This window comes from Manis pentadactyla, chromosome 8 (genome assembly GCF_030020395.1).
Source record: "Manis pentadactyla isolate mManPen7 chromosome 8, mManPen7.hap1, whole genome shotgun sequence".
Classification (NCBI taxonomy): Eukaryota; Metazoa; Chordata; class Mammalia; order Pholidota; family Manidae; genus Manis; species Manis pentadactyla.
Window position 1 is genome coordinate 5,713,628 of NC_080026.1, and position 16,670 is coordinate 5,730,297.

Here is a 16,670-nt window from a genome sequence, read left to right on the forward strand (position 1 = left end):
GCTTCACACTCTCCACCCATTCTTCCCAGGGACGGCTCTCCTGGCCTTCGTCGGTGCTCCCCGAGGGAGGAGCTTGAAGGAGGGGCTTCATTTTCATCTAGATTGTTTTCACAGAACTGAGCACAGAATCATCATGCACTTTCTAAAGCACGGACCCTCGAACTTTAGTGTACGTAGCCATCACCTAGACCTGTTCCTAAAATCTTTCAGAAGTTCTGATTCATCTAGTTTAAGGAGGCGGTCAGGAATCTAAATTTTAACAAGTGCCCTGGCTGCTTTGAGACATTGTCCTGACCCTATAAAGGGCCACCAAAAGTTTTAAAAAATCATTTGTAATCCTTCCACCCAGAGTTGACCCCTGTTACTATCTTTTGTGTATTTCCGTCTATGTAAGTATGTGTATATCCACGACTTTATCTTTTTCCTTATCTATCAGATCATTTAAGTGTGTATCCTCATTTTCACTTAACATTCATTGTACATAAGCTGTTTCCCAACCTGTTAGTCTCCCAAACACCATTTAATAGAGTCCACCGTGTAGGACTGCATACAGTGTATTGACTCATTCAGTCATCCCCTTAAAGTTAACCATTTGAATGGTTTCCTCTCTTTTTCTTTCATTGTATTTTGAAGAGAAATCTGTGTTTTCGTTTTAGGTACTTCCTCAAGATAGTTTTCCAGAAAGGAAATTATATTTTTCAACAGGGATTCTAGGAGAAAATTAAGCCCTACTGCCCAAAGGCATCCATTGTATGAATGAGTTACCATCTCTCCTCTGCCTCACAGAGTGGTGCCCGTCTGTCACCGCTGTGCTTGGGAGAGCAGAGGAAATCACCGCTCAAACGATTTTCTGTGTTCTGTGGTTGAGATGAGGAACACGGTTGAAATGTGAACATTTTTAAGGCTCTTGACGCTTACTGAGAATGGCCTTCTAAAATAATTCCTTGAGTAAGTATTGTTAGTACCAAGCGTTTGATTCTTGGTAGTTCTCAGTAGAGTGACTATTATTTTTCAAAATATATTATAGAGGGTTTCTACCAACTGAATTGTTTCTTCTAGGAAAGGAGGAAATGTGGCTTGAACATAGTATAATTATGAGGTAATAAGACTCATTTTGTCTTGTGGTTTATGGACTTGGTTTCATTGCTTAAGGCTGTAATATTTCTCACAGTATCTGATATACTGCCTTGAACATAGTTCAATGAATATTCTCTGAAAGAATTTGTAAATCTAACTTGGAGAGTAAGAAGGGGTAAGGAGGCATGTCATTAGGCATTTAAACGAATTCATACATTCCATTTTTTCCAGACTGGTGAGAGAATAGAGGAAAAAAAGCAAAACAATCTAGTTGTCTCATTTCCACCTCCAACGGTTATAATAAATTCCCCTTTAATTCAATTCAGCCCACCTTTGGCAAGTGTCTTCCTGAATCTATCATTTTATTCCTGAGTTTGCAGCACCGGGACGTATAGAACACACAGCCTAACACGCAAGCCAGCGCCCTGTGGGTACTGACTGAATGTAAGCAAGCCGGGGAACTGCAGAGCACAGTCATCTCGGTTAGGGCGAGGCAAGGACCACTCGAGGGAAGCAGCCTTGGGGGACTAGTGGGCTCGGTGGGCACGCAGGGGGCAGAGGGCAGCAATGAGGGCGGAGGGGAAGAGGAAGTGAGGGCTAAAAGGGAAGGAGGGGAGCACCGGGGGCCCCCAGCAGGCTGGGAGCAATGAGCCCGGACACAAGAAGGGTGAAAGGAAACCTACTTTTTGCAACTGGATGCTGACTCATGAACTGAGTAGATTCTCCATGTGACACGGATTCTAATAAAAACCCTAAGGCTTAAATATTTTAAAAGTTGTGTTGAAAGGAGGTCTTTGGAAATGTAGACAAATACGTCTCTTGTCACCATAAGGAGGACTTGATAAGCAAAAAAGATAATTTCCATGATGCTGCGATACAGAAGTCAGGACTAATGGAAGGGCGGTGGGGGTGGGAGGAGAAGATGCAGGAAGGCCCTAGTAAGAGAAGGAATCTTAAAGGAAGGGGAGCCTAGTAAGAGCCTCAGAGAAGGGTGGTGAGTAACAGCAAAATCTAACAGGTATTGAACGCCAGGGAGGTGTCAGCTACACCAGAAATCTTGCAGTCACACAGGTAAGAACCGTAACTACCACCACCTACACGGTGTAGACTGAGGAGTGAGAAGGGTGGAGACACCGAGGCTAAGCGTTTTTCTCACAGCCCCTGACGGGTGCCTGGAAAATGCAGGGGGAGCAGCCATTTCTCCCCCCCCTTCTAACAGGGCTGTCCAAGGAGGCTGGCCTCTAGGAAGGCCACACCGAGAGGCGCTAGGGGGCAGGGCAACGTCAGAGGGCAGGCTGGAGAGCCGAGTTCCAGTGGGAGAAAGTTGGAAATTCAACACTTGGTCTCTCGTCACCTAACACCTAGTCAGCACAGGCAAGGGGAGTTCCAGAAACTTAGGTATGAAGCTGTCAGTTAAAGAAGGGTTTATTCTCTGGATGAACAGTTACCAAAGGGAAAGGGACCTGGAGGGTGGGTGGGAAGGGAGGGAGAAGGGGAATAAGGGGCATTACGATTAGCACGCATAATGTAGCAGGTGGGGGCATGGGGAAGGCAGTATAGCACAGGGGAGACAAGTAGTGACTCTACAGCATCTTACTACACTGCTGGACAGTGACTGCAATGGGGTATGTGGGGGGACTTGATGACGGAGGGAACCTAGTAACCACAATGATACCAAAATAAAAATAATAAATAAAAAAAGAAGGGGTTATTCTAATTTCTTCCCCTCAGTGGCCCAAGTTCTCATCTCACCTTTAATTACCCCTTCTTCCCTAATTCTGCATCTACCCTACCTTGAAAGCGGTAAATACAGCCCTTTGATTTCCCTGAAGAAATGAAAACAATTGAGAAGTAATGTTGTTTGTCTAAAGTCATAATGGGAGTGAGGGTCATAGCTAAGGACAGAGGTCATCCGATCATGTACCTGTAGATCTGACCTTTATTTCCAAGACCACGCAAAGCTCCACGGAAGAAGGAAACAGTGCAAATGCCTAACTTACCTGGTAGCAGTTTTCTAGCATCTTTTCCCATTTCACTCTTGTGGAACAGCCAGCCATGTTTTTCTGGTAGTAATTTTCATCTTCTTTTGCCAACTTCTCAGCTGATTTTTTCAGTTTATTGAGGAGCTGAAATAAAACGTCAGTGTCACACATTCATCAGCACATCCATGAAAGTCCTTTGTAATTCCGTAAAGACAGGTATATGCATCCCAATGACATGTTTCTCATCCCCCAGCTAAAGTCATAAGCAGTAACTACAGATGACAAAAATCAAACATCTTTCTCAGAATAAAGGGATGTCAGAGCGGAAAGGAAACCCAGGGGCCTTTCAGGATGATTCCTTCCGTTTTTCACAGGAGTAAATCCAAGTCCTCAAACATGATGCCATGTGCCCACATTCACCCAGTCAGAAAGGAGGCCAAACAAGAGGTGTGGGGAGCCCAGGGCAGATCAGGAGTCTCCCACTCAAGGCTGTAATGTCTCAGTGAGTCCCATGCTCTTATTTGCTAAATCCATTAGGCCCTGGAAGTTCTTACCAGGACAGGTAGAGATCTGTGCAATCATATAATTTTTAGAACTTGATCACTAATGAAAAGCCTGAGACCGTGCAGGGGTTGACTGTAAGTTATGGACAGCACGACACATGCTTCCCTTCCATCCTGCCCCCAGGGAGCACCTCCTTCGTAAGGAGCCCCTCTTGCCAGTCACCAAAATTGGCCACTCTGATTGTGAAATCATCTGGAAAATCACAGGAATACAAAACTCTCTGGACCGGGGTAGCTGAGATTGATTCTCAAAATGCTCAGACAAGTGATTTCATGTCTTTGGGAAAGGAGGAAGTGGTGTTACATGAATGAGTCTCAAACTTCAATATGCCTGGGGATAACATGGGGTGCTTGTAAAGCTGCATGCAGATTTTCAGGGTCCCACAAGTTGCAATACTGATTCAGCCGTTCATGGGGTTATCAGGAAATCTGCACTGTCACTACCTGCTCAGGTGGTTCTGATGCAAATGGTCCTCAAACCACAGTTTAAGGAGCACCAAGGATCCCTCTGACTTAAGTAGTTAGGAGTTTCAAGGACAGAGACAAAGGCTTTTAAGAATGGCCCTCTTTATGTTTAAGGACACTTTGACTAATGTTTCAATAATGAAGAACATTCATTCAAAATGCTGAACATTAACACCACTCATTTTATCATTTCAGTTGATATACTAGCTATTCAAATGTCCCTGGGCTCTGATGTATGACTTACACAGGACACAGTTGCTTTTGTGTATCAAGTATAATGAACCACATTTATGTCCAGAAACATGAGCTTGTGAATTCTAACTCGATAACAATATAGCGAAAGGGCTGACAGTGTGCCATAGCGTTATTTCGCTAAATCATTGTCCTTAGATTCTTACTGAGAATCCTTAGACCCTCAGCAATGAGTATGGAGTCACTTTTGAGTTGACCACTCACATTCATTAGCCTACACTACAGCAATTGAGTACATGTTTCTGCTCGTGAAATTTATAGCAAATAACCTCAAATAGGTACAAAAGAAGAATGTAGACTCTTATATTCTTATTTAAGGAACGTCTCAGACACCTTTACTTAAATTTGTCAAAGAGCGAATACTTTTTCCCCCCTTGTTTCTCTTTGAACAAACATCTCAAACATTCCTTCATTCATTCATCAAACACTTACTGAGTGTCACAGTGTGTGATGTACTGTGCTCTGGGAATAGACAAAGGGACTCTCTAGGCAGGGACCCATCCCTATCCTGTGTGATAGATGCCAGGATGATGTATTTAGATGTCACTGGGCATTGAGAGAAGCCCTAGCCCTGTTTAAAATGATCTAAACATTAAAGTGAACTAAAATGACATTTATGCTAAGACTTAGCACATAGTCCCCACAGGAATGATCCTATGTGAATAAACCTAAGATGAAAGTAGGAATCGGTGCAGCAAAATAGCGTGATGTGCTACTGGACAATTTTTGGTGAAGCTGGAGCACACACTGTGGGAGAGAACAGCAAGAGGTGATGCTGAAGAGACAGGCAAGGTCAAGTAGAGGAAGGTCTTCAGGGCCACATAAGAGAGTTTGTACTTTATTCTGTGGTCACCGGGGAGCTGTGGGAGGCTTTTAAAAGGAGACTAATATCCTCAGATTTGAGTTTCAGAAAAGTCAGGCTGGCTTTTGCAAGTGGAATAGATAACAAGAGGCGACACTGAAGGCCACGAGACCAGATCTCCGGGAGAGGAACCTAAGCAGCAATGACGGTGGCCTGCAGAGACTGGGGGTGGGTGGGGTGATGGCAGTGGGTATTTATAAGTAAATCAAGTAAGTATTTGGTTTAGGAGTTAGAATCGGGAGGATGTGGTAGATGGTAGTATTCAAAGATTAGAAAACACAAGGATAGCGAATACTTTTGGTAAAGTGGAGTGATAGTTCTGATTTTGGATATTAATTTTGAGGGACCAGAAGGCAGTGGGGCTGGAGCCCTAATTCTGGAGACTGTCAGCATAGCTATGTTGCTAAAGACTTGGCAGTATTTACTGAGTACCTGGGACTGAGAATACTGTGTTGGGCATGAGGTACAATGCCGAATAAAACAGAATGACGCCCAGGAGAGAGATCAACAGAAAAAGCAATTTATAAAGGACAGGCGGAAAAAGGGACGTCCATGAAGGAGTTTAAGAAAAAACTGCCAGAAAGGAAAACTAAAAGAAAGATGTTGCTGAAGCGGAAAGAAGAGAATGGTTCTAGAAAGGGAAGCCAGTGATGCTTGATGCTTCCAAGAAGTTAAATGAGGTAAGATCCGGGAAGTACCCACTGGCTTTAGCCACAAGCACTCCACTGCCTTTGATGGCAAGGACACTCGTGGTAGAATGCTGGGGAAAGCTTGGCTGGGTGGTTTGAGCAGTAAACAGGAGATGAGGAGGTGGAGACAGACACAGACAACCCCGTGTACAAATCTTACTGTAAAAAGGAGAGGTGGTAGCATCTGGAGAGGGACAGGAATAGGGCCGTGCAACCGGGTGTCCAGAGTCACCCTACTCTCCCAGGACTGGGAGCGAAGTGGGCTGATGGGAAGCCACTCTCGTGGAGGTTTGGGTCCGAGATACAGGGGAGAAGGGACGAATCAAGGAAAGCATTTCTGAGAAGCAGGACGGGATGGAAATCAGAGCAATGATGAATTGGTCTGTCCCACTGCACGCAGGACTTTAGCAGGCAGGTGGCTGTGCCGACTTCTATTTGTTCTGTAAGGTAAGAGGTAAGGAGTCTGCTGAGGGTGGGTGGTGAGGATGGGGGTGCGAGAAGAATGGAGATTTAGATCAGCTTCTTGTGAGAACAAGGACCGCTGAGCAGCCCAGAACCCACTCAAGCTCAGGCTAGAGACCGTGGGTACTTCTACGTGAAATGCAAAAATGAATGCCACCTGAGGCGTCTAGCTTTAGGGCCAAAACAGAAAAGTAGCCACCAGATAAAGTGATGGAGATGGTAGGGGTCTGTGATACAAGGACCAGCTGGAGGAGGACATGGGAGGACCGTGGGCTTTACCTCCCAGCGAAGCTCCTAAGGAGAGAAGGAAAAGGAACTTCACTGCCTAGCTGCCCAGGATTTTCCTTTGTTATTGCTGGACATCAACAGAGAATCGGGCTCCTGCCGCCTCGACATGTCCTGGTGCCGAGCATTTTAATGTACTGTGGGTTTACCGTCTCGGAAGCTAGCTCATTACTCAGTGCTTATTCTGATCATCCCAAACTGTGAGATGGACACGTGAAGAAATGAGAGCCTTGTAAAATCTTTCAAACAACAAATGTAAGTTATTCAACAAAAAGTTTTTCCAACAAAATGATGGCATGACTGGCAATGACAACTTTCTCTTTCTTCAAGAATGTTTTGGGTTGCAGTGGTGGTGTTTGTGTTTCCATGGACTATTTCAAAGGTTTCCGATCTGGGGCACATATTGCATGAAGTGTACAAGACAATCTATTAGGGTGCAGGCAGAAATATTTGCTTTTCTGCTTGCCTTTCAATATTATATGTGTTTATGACTTGGGTTCATTGAGGTCAAGCTGGTGCTACCAAGCTTCCTCTTATTTAATACACGAATTGGCGCTGGCGCCCACACAGGACAGTCGTGGACTCTGAAGTGTCCTGGAGGAAGGCTGGGACTTTTACAACAGAGGAGCTCACGGGGGCACGCACGCACAGATGTCTTTGCCTTAGCATCCTGGCACACGTGGCCATCTGCACGTACCTGGATCATGCAGGTTTGCAGATGTACAGCCCAGCTTTATTAGGCTAATACTCAAAATTAACAAAAGCCTTAAAAATATTTCTGCTAAAAGGCTCTGGATCAACATTAGCACTAACAATGTAAGTGTGAGAAAGCCACAGGAAACTGGTGTTGGAACTGATGCTTCTTCCTGCTCCTGGTTTTGAGAGCATCAGCCCCCATGCAAAGGCAAAAGGGGGGCTAATCTATTGAGATCTGACAAGAAGTTAAAAATGATCACGAGGTCTATTAGAAATATGAGTTTATATTTCCTACAGTTAAGGCTGAAGCTTGCTCCAAGCATATATTTGGTCTGGAAATGTCACTTAATGATCATATGAAGATATCAGGATTAGTTAATCATTCAAAATTATTTTGTTATTCATTATTTCATCATTTATTATTGTTTCATCTTCATCTCATCCTTCAAACACTTCTACTTTTTTATATTTTATCATGTTCCTACCATATTCATATAAAATATAAAGTACTATACATAATATGCACCAAAGGTAAAGTACATTATATACTTTAAAGTAATGGAACACCATTGGTTTAATTTATCATCTGTCAATAATCTTTTAAAAATCTACGTTGGACCACGAATGATTTAGAATCCCTTCTTATACCTCACCACACTACAGCTCTGAGACCCCACACAATGTGGATAATCAGTGATTTCTCTTATGTTCACAGCTAAGCAAAGGCAACCAATCCGTCTCCAGCCACACGCCCCCAGCAGCCATGCCAGGTTACCTTCTGCTTCTCCTTCTTAGTCACCGTTTGTTTGGAGCTTTCTACAAGATGGAAAAGTGCTTCATGCTTCTTGGTACTAACCATTAATTTCTTCTTGGCCTATGGTCAAAAACAGACAAAAAAGTGTGAAAGAATCAGAAACTAATATCAAGAGAAAAACTCTCCTATTCTGGAACAAGTTATGTCCATGTGTTAGTTTGAGTGACTATATAGTTTCAGTTCTTCATTTCTGCCCTCACCTCTAAATCTGCCTAAAATGACACAGTGGCTAACATTTTCCCCTGAAAAACACTCAGGTTTTCCTTGTACTGAGTATGCTCAAGAGAGTTATACATTTTGCTAAATTGCCAAAGGCCCACAGCCTCCAAAACATTGTTCTAGCTAATAAAATGGAAGGGAATGGCTTCCCCCACACACACAAAAATAGCACAGCAAACACAGAAGACTGCCCGCTCCATTCTTTTAAACCAACCTGGGCCACAGTGAGGTTGTCCTAAGATGCTCCCTTAAAACTTAGAGTGAAGGGGAGATTTTGCTCCCTGATGCCCAGGCTTAAGAGCTGGGCACTTGCCTGGCATCTTGCGAAATGCCCTGTGTTTGCAGCGGCGGGTGGGGAGCTGGGCAAGAAGAAGCGTTTAACGGAGTGAAGTCCCTCTACTCTGTTGTCTCAAATCTCAGACGGGTTCTGATTCATAAATCCTATTCTACACCGTTCCAACCTGGCAGAAGATGATGCTCCAGGATAAAAAAGGCAAACAGCATTTGGTTGGTTTGGATTCGGCCTGTTCAGACCGGGTTGACTGAAAGGCTTTGGTTTTTCACCTTGAGGTTTCAAGGACTTTGTAAACCCAGATAATGAAGAGAAAAGCTCAGGTCTCTCTTTCCTTAGGAATCAGAGGCAAAGCCTCCTAAATGTCTCTAAACATCAGAAGCCTTTACAAGACGGAACCGTAGGAACAGGAAGTTCACAGACCCTTTTCCCCCACCTTCCATCGGTTGGTCACATGCTGGCCACTAACTGGGAGCAGAGGCAAGGATGTCTGGTCCTTTAAGGCTTTTCATTTGTGTCTCCAGAATAGACTGCGCTTCACTGCTGACACACTGAATCACGAATTGTTAACTGGGGAGAAAATTAGTAAAGCTCAAGAATTTCATGTTCTCTAATTTGTCTGTCACTCTTCATAAAAAGTAAAATCACTTTATTTAGAAAAATTACTTGGTGGAAACTAGGAAATAATAAAAGATGCTTTTTGTTTCTTGAAAGCAATTGCAGCTGCTAAGCATGATTTCTCTCTCTCCTTTTGTCCGTTATACAGAATTTCCTGTGAAAGTTGAATGTTTAAAGAACAGACTTTTCAAAACAAATTCTCTTTAAAGAAACCTCATACAATCAAGAGCCAAATTGAAAGCAGATGACTGGACACTGTTTATGGGACTTTTAAATATTTATTATAAAATTGATTCCTGTGAGCATCCTTGTATCAATACTACTATTATGGATATGGAAATGCATTTATCTTAAACATTTCTTATTTGTGTCCTTGGTCTCCTGGAGTGCTTGGTTTCAGCCAAAGCTTCAGAGGCAACACTGAGGGCTGAGGTGGGGGCCCCCATTTCTGAGGGTATCTCTATTTTTTTGACACTAGTAGCTATCCACTAGGGGGATGTTCTCCTTGGACACTGACACTTTGGGGATGAAAAAGAAGAATTCCTACTTTTGGAGCACAAGTTCTCTAAAAGGCGATCATCAGGTTTCCTTAGCAGACGCCTTCTCCCCTGGATTCTATTCCTTTCTACCCAAAATGAATTCCTCCTAAACTGGATTGTTCTAGAATGATCTTCTGCATATATCCATGGGTTCCATCTGCTATTCTCTTTGCTTAAGAACCTATAATGATATGGTTTAAACTCTCACACCAGATCATAATTCTTCTACTTAGAATTCATTCACTATTTCCTGCATATATGTTATCTAACTACATTTTTAAATGCCTGAAAATAAGAAATCATGCCTTAGTACAGTGTGAGACACAGGAAGTGGCCTGTGCATACATGTGGAATCAATACATATTTTCCCCTTTACCTACTGCCCTCCCCCCCTTGTGGTACTCCTCCCTCTAGTGAGACAGGGATCATGAACACCTTTCTACAAAAGAAAAAACCAAAACTTAGACAGTATTTGTCACTTGCTCAGAGTCACAGATTAACAGAGTCAGTCGGTGTACTGGTTAAAAGCAATGACTTTGGAGCACAGTGACTTGTAACAATTCTTGGTTCAACCATTAACCAACTTTGTAACCTCAGGCAAATCATTTCTCTCTCTGTGTCTCAGATTCCCCACCAATCTATAAAATGGGACAGTGCAAGGCCGCAAACCACGTTGGGTTGTTGTGATGATTAAATATATAGCATCTGGCACCCAATAAATGCTATGTAAGGGTAAGCTATAAATAATAACCATATTTAGAACCCTGCTCTTCTGTTGGTTTAGTTGAAAGATATATCTGTATAATAACTCAAATAAGGAAATATTTTTCTCTTCAGTTAGCACTTAGAGATTCTAATGCAAAAACACATTCTCACATTTGTGCAAAAGCACAAAACTGGGACCCCAAAACTGAGTTCACACTGATGATATTTATGAATACTTGCCTTTATTTGTTGATTCCAGTTGCTAATGACAAGATTTGCTGCCTTTTCAACTTCATTATCAAGCTATTGAACAGAAGAAAAGAAAAAAATGTTTTGCTATCTCCTTATTGAGTCACATTGATTAATGCCTTTAGTTCTGGCCCAGTCACTAGCTCAGGTCACAGGAGTTTCAAAACACTGTAGATATGCGTCCTGAGAAAAACAGCCATTACCCTGTCCCCATGTCAGGCATCTCTTGACAGGATTTAGCTTGAATGCATTTGGCAAAATAATTAATTCTGATATATAACTATGTAAAACCAATATTGCTGGTACAATCCATGTGGACAGGGATCTTCCATGGTTTGATGTCAGCATTATTGCCTGTGGACCAACATTTAGCACCATGAGAACAAAATGATAACACCCTGGGCCACAGCCCTGGAAGTGCTAATCTTACTGTGTGTCAGTGCCTCTGAAGTGGATATTGCTTTAGTTTCAAAGAGATTGAATTCTTAATGATAATTAACTCCTTTTCCTGCTTTTAAACAGTCAAATGGACAGTAATCATAATGATAAAGGCATCTAGGCGACCCTCTGAGATCAGAGTTCAGTTAGGGCAGAACCGTTTGTCCTGGACCGCAGTCGTTTTTTGCAGACCCACATTCATCCGTCAGGCCACCACTCTGAGATCTAGCAATATGCAATTCTATTTTCCCCAGTTGATTAACTTTGGAATATGTGGTTTATTGTAACAATTGTTACAAAGAAAATGATTCTATGCGCTATGTCAATTTTAACGCTCTGTATGTGGCTGAAATGTGGGACAAGTTCACTTAAAAAAAGAAATTCTCATCTTTCATCTTTTGTGAGACAGTCGGCCCCAGGTGGTAGGGGCACGGCAGGGAGGGACAATGCTGAAAAGAAGATTAGGAACTGGAACAGCAGTTTGGGGGGATCATGACATTAATTATCTAAAGCACTGTGTAATGACCCCATCACTGCGCCTAATTTGTGGTAAGTACTAAGGAAATGCTGGTGGGTCTGATATTATTATGTGGTATGGGAAATAACTTGTAATTACAGAAATATAGAGTAGTGTTGGTTTTCATCAAGCTGGTTTGCAAAGGCAAAAGATTATATTACTTTCTAGTAATTGCTATAAATTTCCCCCATCACCCTAGCCCTAAGTAGAGTATCTTTTCTGGTACAAATACACATACGTCCATACAGACATCAACTCCATTTCCTGACTCAGTTTAATGAGTTTGAATAAAATACTTTTGGGGCTTTACAAGTCCCCTCATCCTATTGACTACTTTTAGGACCTGCTTTATCTCACTGTGGTCACTTGAAACCCCCCCTTAGTCACCACCCACCCCTTACCCAGGACCACCTATCACTGCTCCTGACCTTCTTGCGCACACCTGGCCTTGGAACGAAGCAACCATGACCCACCCCTATCGGAGGCTAGCAGCATTTATTAAACATCTCTTTATGTTGCCTGAAAATATATTTTAAAGTGCCTAATGACTGTGGGACACATAAATAAAAACAAAAATAACATAAATGAAACTTTTCTGCAAGGAATACTAGAGGATATGCTATACAAGATGAGCAGATGCCCTAAAAAAATTGCTTAGTTATTTTTCTGCAATTTTAAGGCTATTTGAAGAATCTACCTATTATTATTGTCTTTACCTAATCCCAAGACAAGAAGCATGGAAAAGCTTATCTTCTTAAAAATTGTGTTTATAATGCTTCTAATGAAAAAAGGAATCTCTTCACTAGAAAACAATGGCAATGTGAGAAAGTACAAAAAAATGAAATAAAAATACCCTAATTCTACTATCTAGAGATAATTCATATCAACATTCTGAGGAAGTTCTTCCAGGGTTTTTTCTATGCTCATAGGCACATGTTGTACAAAAATGAGATCATATTGTTAGGTTTTCTCATCTTGCTTTTTAATTTAACACTATATTGTGAGAAAAGAAAACCCTGCTATGAAATTCTATAATAAGATTTTTAATGGTTGCATTGTATTCCATTGCTTGAATTTATCATAATTTATTTTGGAATGATGAAGAAGTTTCTAGTTTTCCACTAGTATAAGCAATGCTTTAACAAACATCCTTGTGCATAAATCTTGAGTTTGTGTTGACTTCTCTGACAAATTTCTAAAACCTAGTATCACTTTTAGGTCAACTTTCATTCCTTGGGGTCAAAGACAGAAATCTTGCTTTAAGAAAGATTTTGACTCACGGATTTTCTCTTCTTCTCATGTACACTGAGGACTTGATGAGCTGGTTTTATTGCTTCCAACTCAATTGCTTTGCCAAGTTTCCTGGAAGTAGAGCACAAAAGACATACAAGCACAGTATTAGGATTTATATCTACTTTCCAAATTACTTTCTAGGGAAATCACATGGTGTGTTATGGCCCATGTCTTCAGGCCAGGAGTATTGGCAGGATGCCCACTTTACGGATTTATGGTGCCCTTTGGGGTAGGAGCAGGGCTGGGGTGGGAACACTCACTGATGCAGGTCCGCTGCAGACTTCATGCCCTCCGAGACCCAGGCCCACGCGCTGACGAGACAGCTGGAGGCAAAAGGGGGGGGGCACAAAGGTGGGTGTCATTTTTCCAGCCTCTGGGACATGAAATGTCACATCTGATTTGCTGCCCTCAGCAGTTAGGTACTCATCTCCCGAACATGTTGGCTTCCCCAGGGGGCTACATGCTGCCAATGTATTTATCTGCAGTCATTACATAGACTGCTTTCTTTCTGTTATTTTTCATTCTGATACTCATTTTCCACTTGATGTCTGTAGAAAATCAGAGAATAAAGTAGCGGAGAAGAGAGACGGCACTTAGAGCAGGAGGGAGAGAGCGCACCAGGTGTAGAAGGAGGAATAAACTGAGGCTCAGAGAAGCTAAGTGTCCCTTGACCCGAGAACCTGGGTCCTTCCTTTGTGCTGTTGGTGGGCTTGGGTCTAGCTCCTCTTCCCTGCCAGCTTTTAGGACAACAGCTTTTGGATGTTTTATGGTCTTGTAAGCAGTGTCTCAATTTAACAAGAGTAGAGTACAGCCCGTCCTGAGCGGCACAGGGGTGGTGGGGAGGGAAGGGGGGTCAGGGATGTGATGCTTTTTCTCCTATGGAAGGGACATAGTTCACAGGAGGCCAGACAGTCAGCCTTCCAAGGTCAGAATCAGCCCAATTGCATCGGTGAACGTCAGGGACGGAGGCCCGTGCCGACTCTGACAGGGCGGGGGACGGAGCTGTGCCCCTACTGAAGTTGCCGAGGTTTTCCTCCAGATGCCCGAGGTGTGCCTGCAGTCAGGGCATGGAAAACTGGACCAGGGGACACCGGGCTTCCTGTGTGTCTGAAGCCAGGCCCAAAACCAGGCACGAGAGGCCACCTGCTCTATGCCACCAGGAGCAGGCGATTCCAGGAAAGCCCAGAGGCTTCTGTATTGATGGGAAGCAGGTGAGGGATCGCTCGGATGGGGGAGGATGGGAAACGGACACGAGGAATCTTTCTGGGATGATGGAAATGTCCCTGTTGTGATTTTGGTGGTGGCTACATGGTGCATTCCTATGTCGATATCAGCCGAACCGTATATTTAAAACAAGTGCTTATTATTGCATGCAAATTAAACACCAATACAGTTGATTTTTTACAAAGGAATCCAGGCACACTTTTGGGAAGAGACCCTGACACCTGTCCCTCGGAGGAGCTGAGCAGCGGAGCAGGAAGCCCAGGGCTCTGGCCTCACAGGGTCTGCGTCTGAATCCACATGCTGAGCTTTGTTTCCTGGGTGACCCTGGAAGCATCAGCTGACTTCTCTGAGCCTCACTTACTTGGTCTTTGGAAACAGAAATAACTCAGGTTATCTATACAAGTACCTAAGACAGATTTTGGTACAGATAAAAGGTCAAAGAATGTTTACTATCAAATATTGTTGTGCTAACCCTGGTTAGCCAAATATTGTGGACATGCTGGTTTTCAGGGGCACCGTTCTGGATGCTGGGTTGCAACACAGTAAGACACACACCCAGCACCCCCACAGCTCTCTCTCTCTAAGAGGCAATCGGAACAAAATCAGAATGAACATGGAGCTTTGGCTCCATGCCAGGGACAAAGCTCACTTCCTGTGTTATCTTATTTTAATCCTCACAGCAATTACATGAGATGGGTTTTATTTCCATTTTAAATAGACAGGTAAAATAAATCAGCCTAATTCACCCCCCTGATAAATGGTAGGGCTAGAATTTAAACCTGGGAAGCCTAATTGAAGTCTGTATACTCAACCATTTTTCTTTACTGGCACCTTTATACCTATGAAAATACTATCCTAAAAATCAAGCTCAAAGTCAGAACAATTTCAAAGTCATCATCTGCTATTACAGGTGATGCCTAAGGAGGAATAGGAATGTGAACTCCAGAAGGTTCCCCTTTTAACCGTGAAGAGAAGCCTTTTTTGCAATGGCACTGCTGGTTTAGAGTGGTATCTGCAAGTGTTAGTCAAGAATCTTCATAATAAATGTTCATGGATGGACCATTTTTAGAATATGAATAACTTCTTCTTTCTCTCTCCCAAAACACAGAATTGACTTCATTCTGAAATGCATTGGGAGGAAAATATGAACCAACAGTTTTTCAATATGCAATGTGCTAATCTGTTTACATACATTATGTCATTTAATGCACACCCTCCCCGACACACAGACACACATCGGCTGACATACCCTTACTCCATCTAACTGTGGAGCAAGCAAGGCACAGAGAGGCCAGGCTACTCACTGAAGGTCACAGAGTGGGGACGAAGCAGGACTTGCACTTCATGACTCTAAGACTTTCCAACACAACAACCCTGCATCCCAGTTTAAATATCATTACCAAGGCTGTTAGAACCTGGGCGTACACGTCATAAAGACGTGGGAGGAATCCAGTTCTGTCACTCCTCTGTGTGATTGGGGCAAGTTTCTTATACTCTTCAAGCCTCAAGACTTTGTAATAGAGACCACAGTAAAGCTTCTCAAGGGTTATTGTGAGGATTAAATGAGAGCACGTAAGTGCCACAGACTGTAAGACCTGCTTGACATTATATACCTGCCACAGTTCTAAGAAGCTGGAACTAAATCTATGTGACTTTCTATCATCTTCAGTATTATTTTGCCTTTAAGAATTGTCTTGCCTTCCATACACTTACTTCTTCTTTGTGTTCTGCAATGCTTTGCTCAGCTTGATTGCCAATTTGTGAAGTCCTTTGGCATAGTTCATCTCCAAGTTTGCCCTGTTAGCAAAGGCATGGTTGTTAGATTGGATGTGCTTGCCAGAAATTAAGCTAAACCACACACACATACACACACATGCATGCACACACGTATGAAGGGGTTCAGGCTGACAATGCAATGTCTACATAAAGAAGAGACGATTTGTTTACTATCAGTATCCTTCCATCCTTAGGAATAATCCTTAAGCACATCCAAGAGGGTCCTACAAAGGGGGTTTTCTGTTTACCCTTCTTGTACACTAGTGGTATGGGTTGAATTACATCCCCCTTGTCCCACCCCCTGTGGGATGTTGAGGTCTTAACCCCGAGAGCCCCAAACGTGGCCTTATTTGGAAATAGGGCCTTTGCAGGTGGTCAAGTTAAGATGAGGTCATCAGGTGGGCCTGAACCCAACATGTTCGTACAGAAAGGGGAAATTTGGACATAGAGACAGACACCCACAGGGAGGATGCCATGTGAAGATAAAGGCAGAAATTGGGGCGATGCATCTACAAACCAAGGAATGACAAAGATCACCAGCAAATCACCAGAACCTATAAAGAGCCATGGGACAGCTTCTCCCTCACAGCCTCAGAAGGAACCAAGCTGGCCTACACCTGGATCTCACTTCCAGCCTCTAGAACCGTGAGACC

The 16,670-nt window shown here is 43.1% G+C and overlaps 1 protein-coding gene across 2 annotated transcripts in view; it reads right to left on the minus strand.

Moving 5' to 3' along the window:
- NOSTRIN (nitric oxide synthase trafficking) overlaps nt 1–16,670 on the minus strand; it is a 54,180-nt gene that overhangs the window by 16,175 nt on the left and 21,335 nt on the right. For both annotated transcript variants that reach the window (XM_036884018.2, XM_057505454.1), the window contains exons 4-9: nt 15,955–16,038; nt 13,278–13,340; nt 13,005–13,086; nt 10,761–10,823; nt 8,109–8,207; nt 3,078–3,203 (exon numbers count right to left, since the gene is read on the minus strand). In XM_036884018.2, coding sequence (XP_036739913.2) covers nt 3,078–3,203; nt 8,109–8,207; nt 10,761–10,823; nt 13,005–13,086; nt 13,278–13,340; nt 15,955–16,038 — 517 coding nt within the window. The remainder of the gene's footprint in view (nt 1–3,077; nt 3,204–8,108; nt 8,208–10,760; nt 10,824–13,004; nt 13,087–13,277; nt 13,341–15,954; nt 16,039–16,670) is intronic.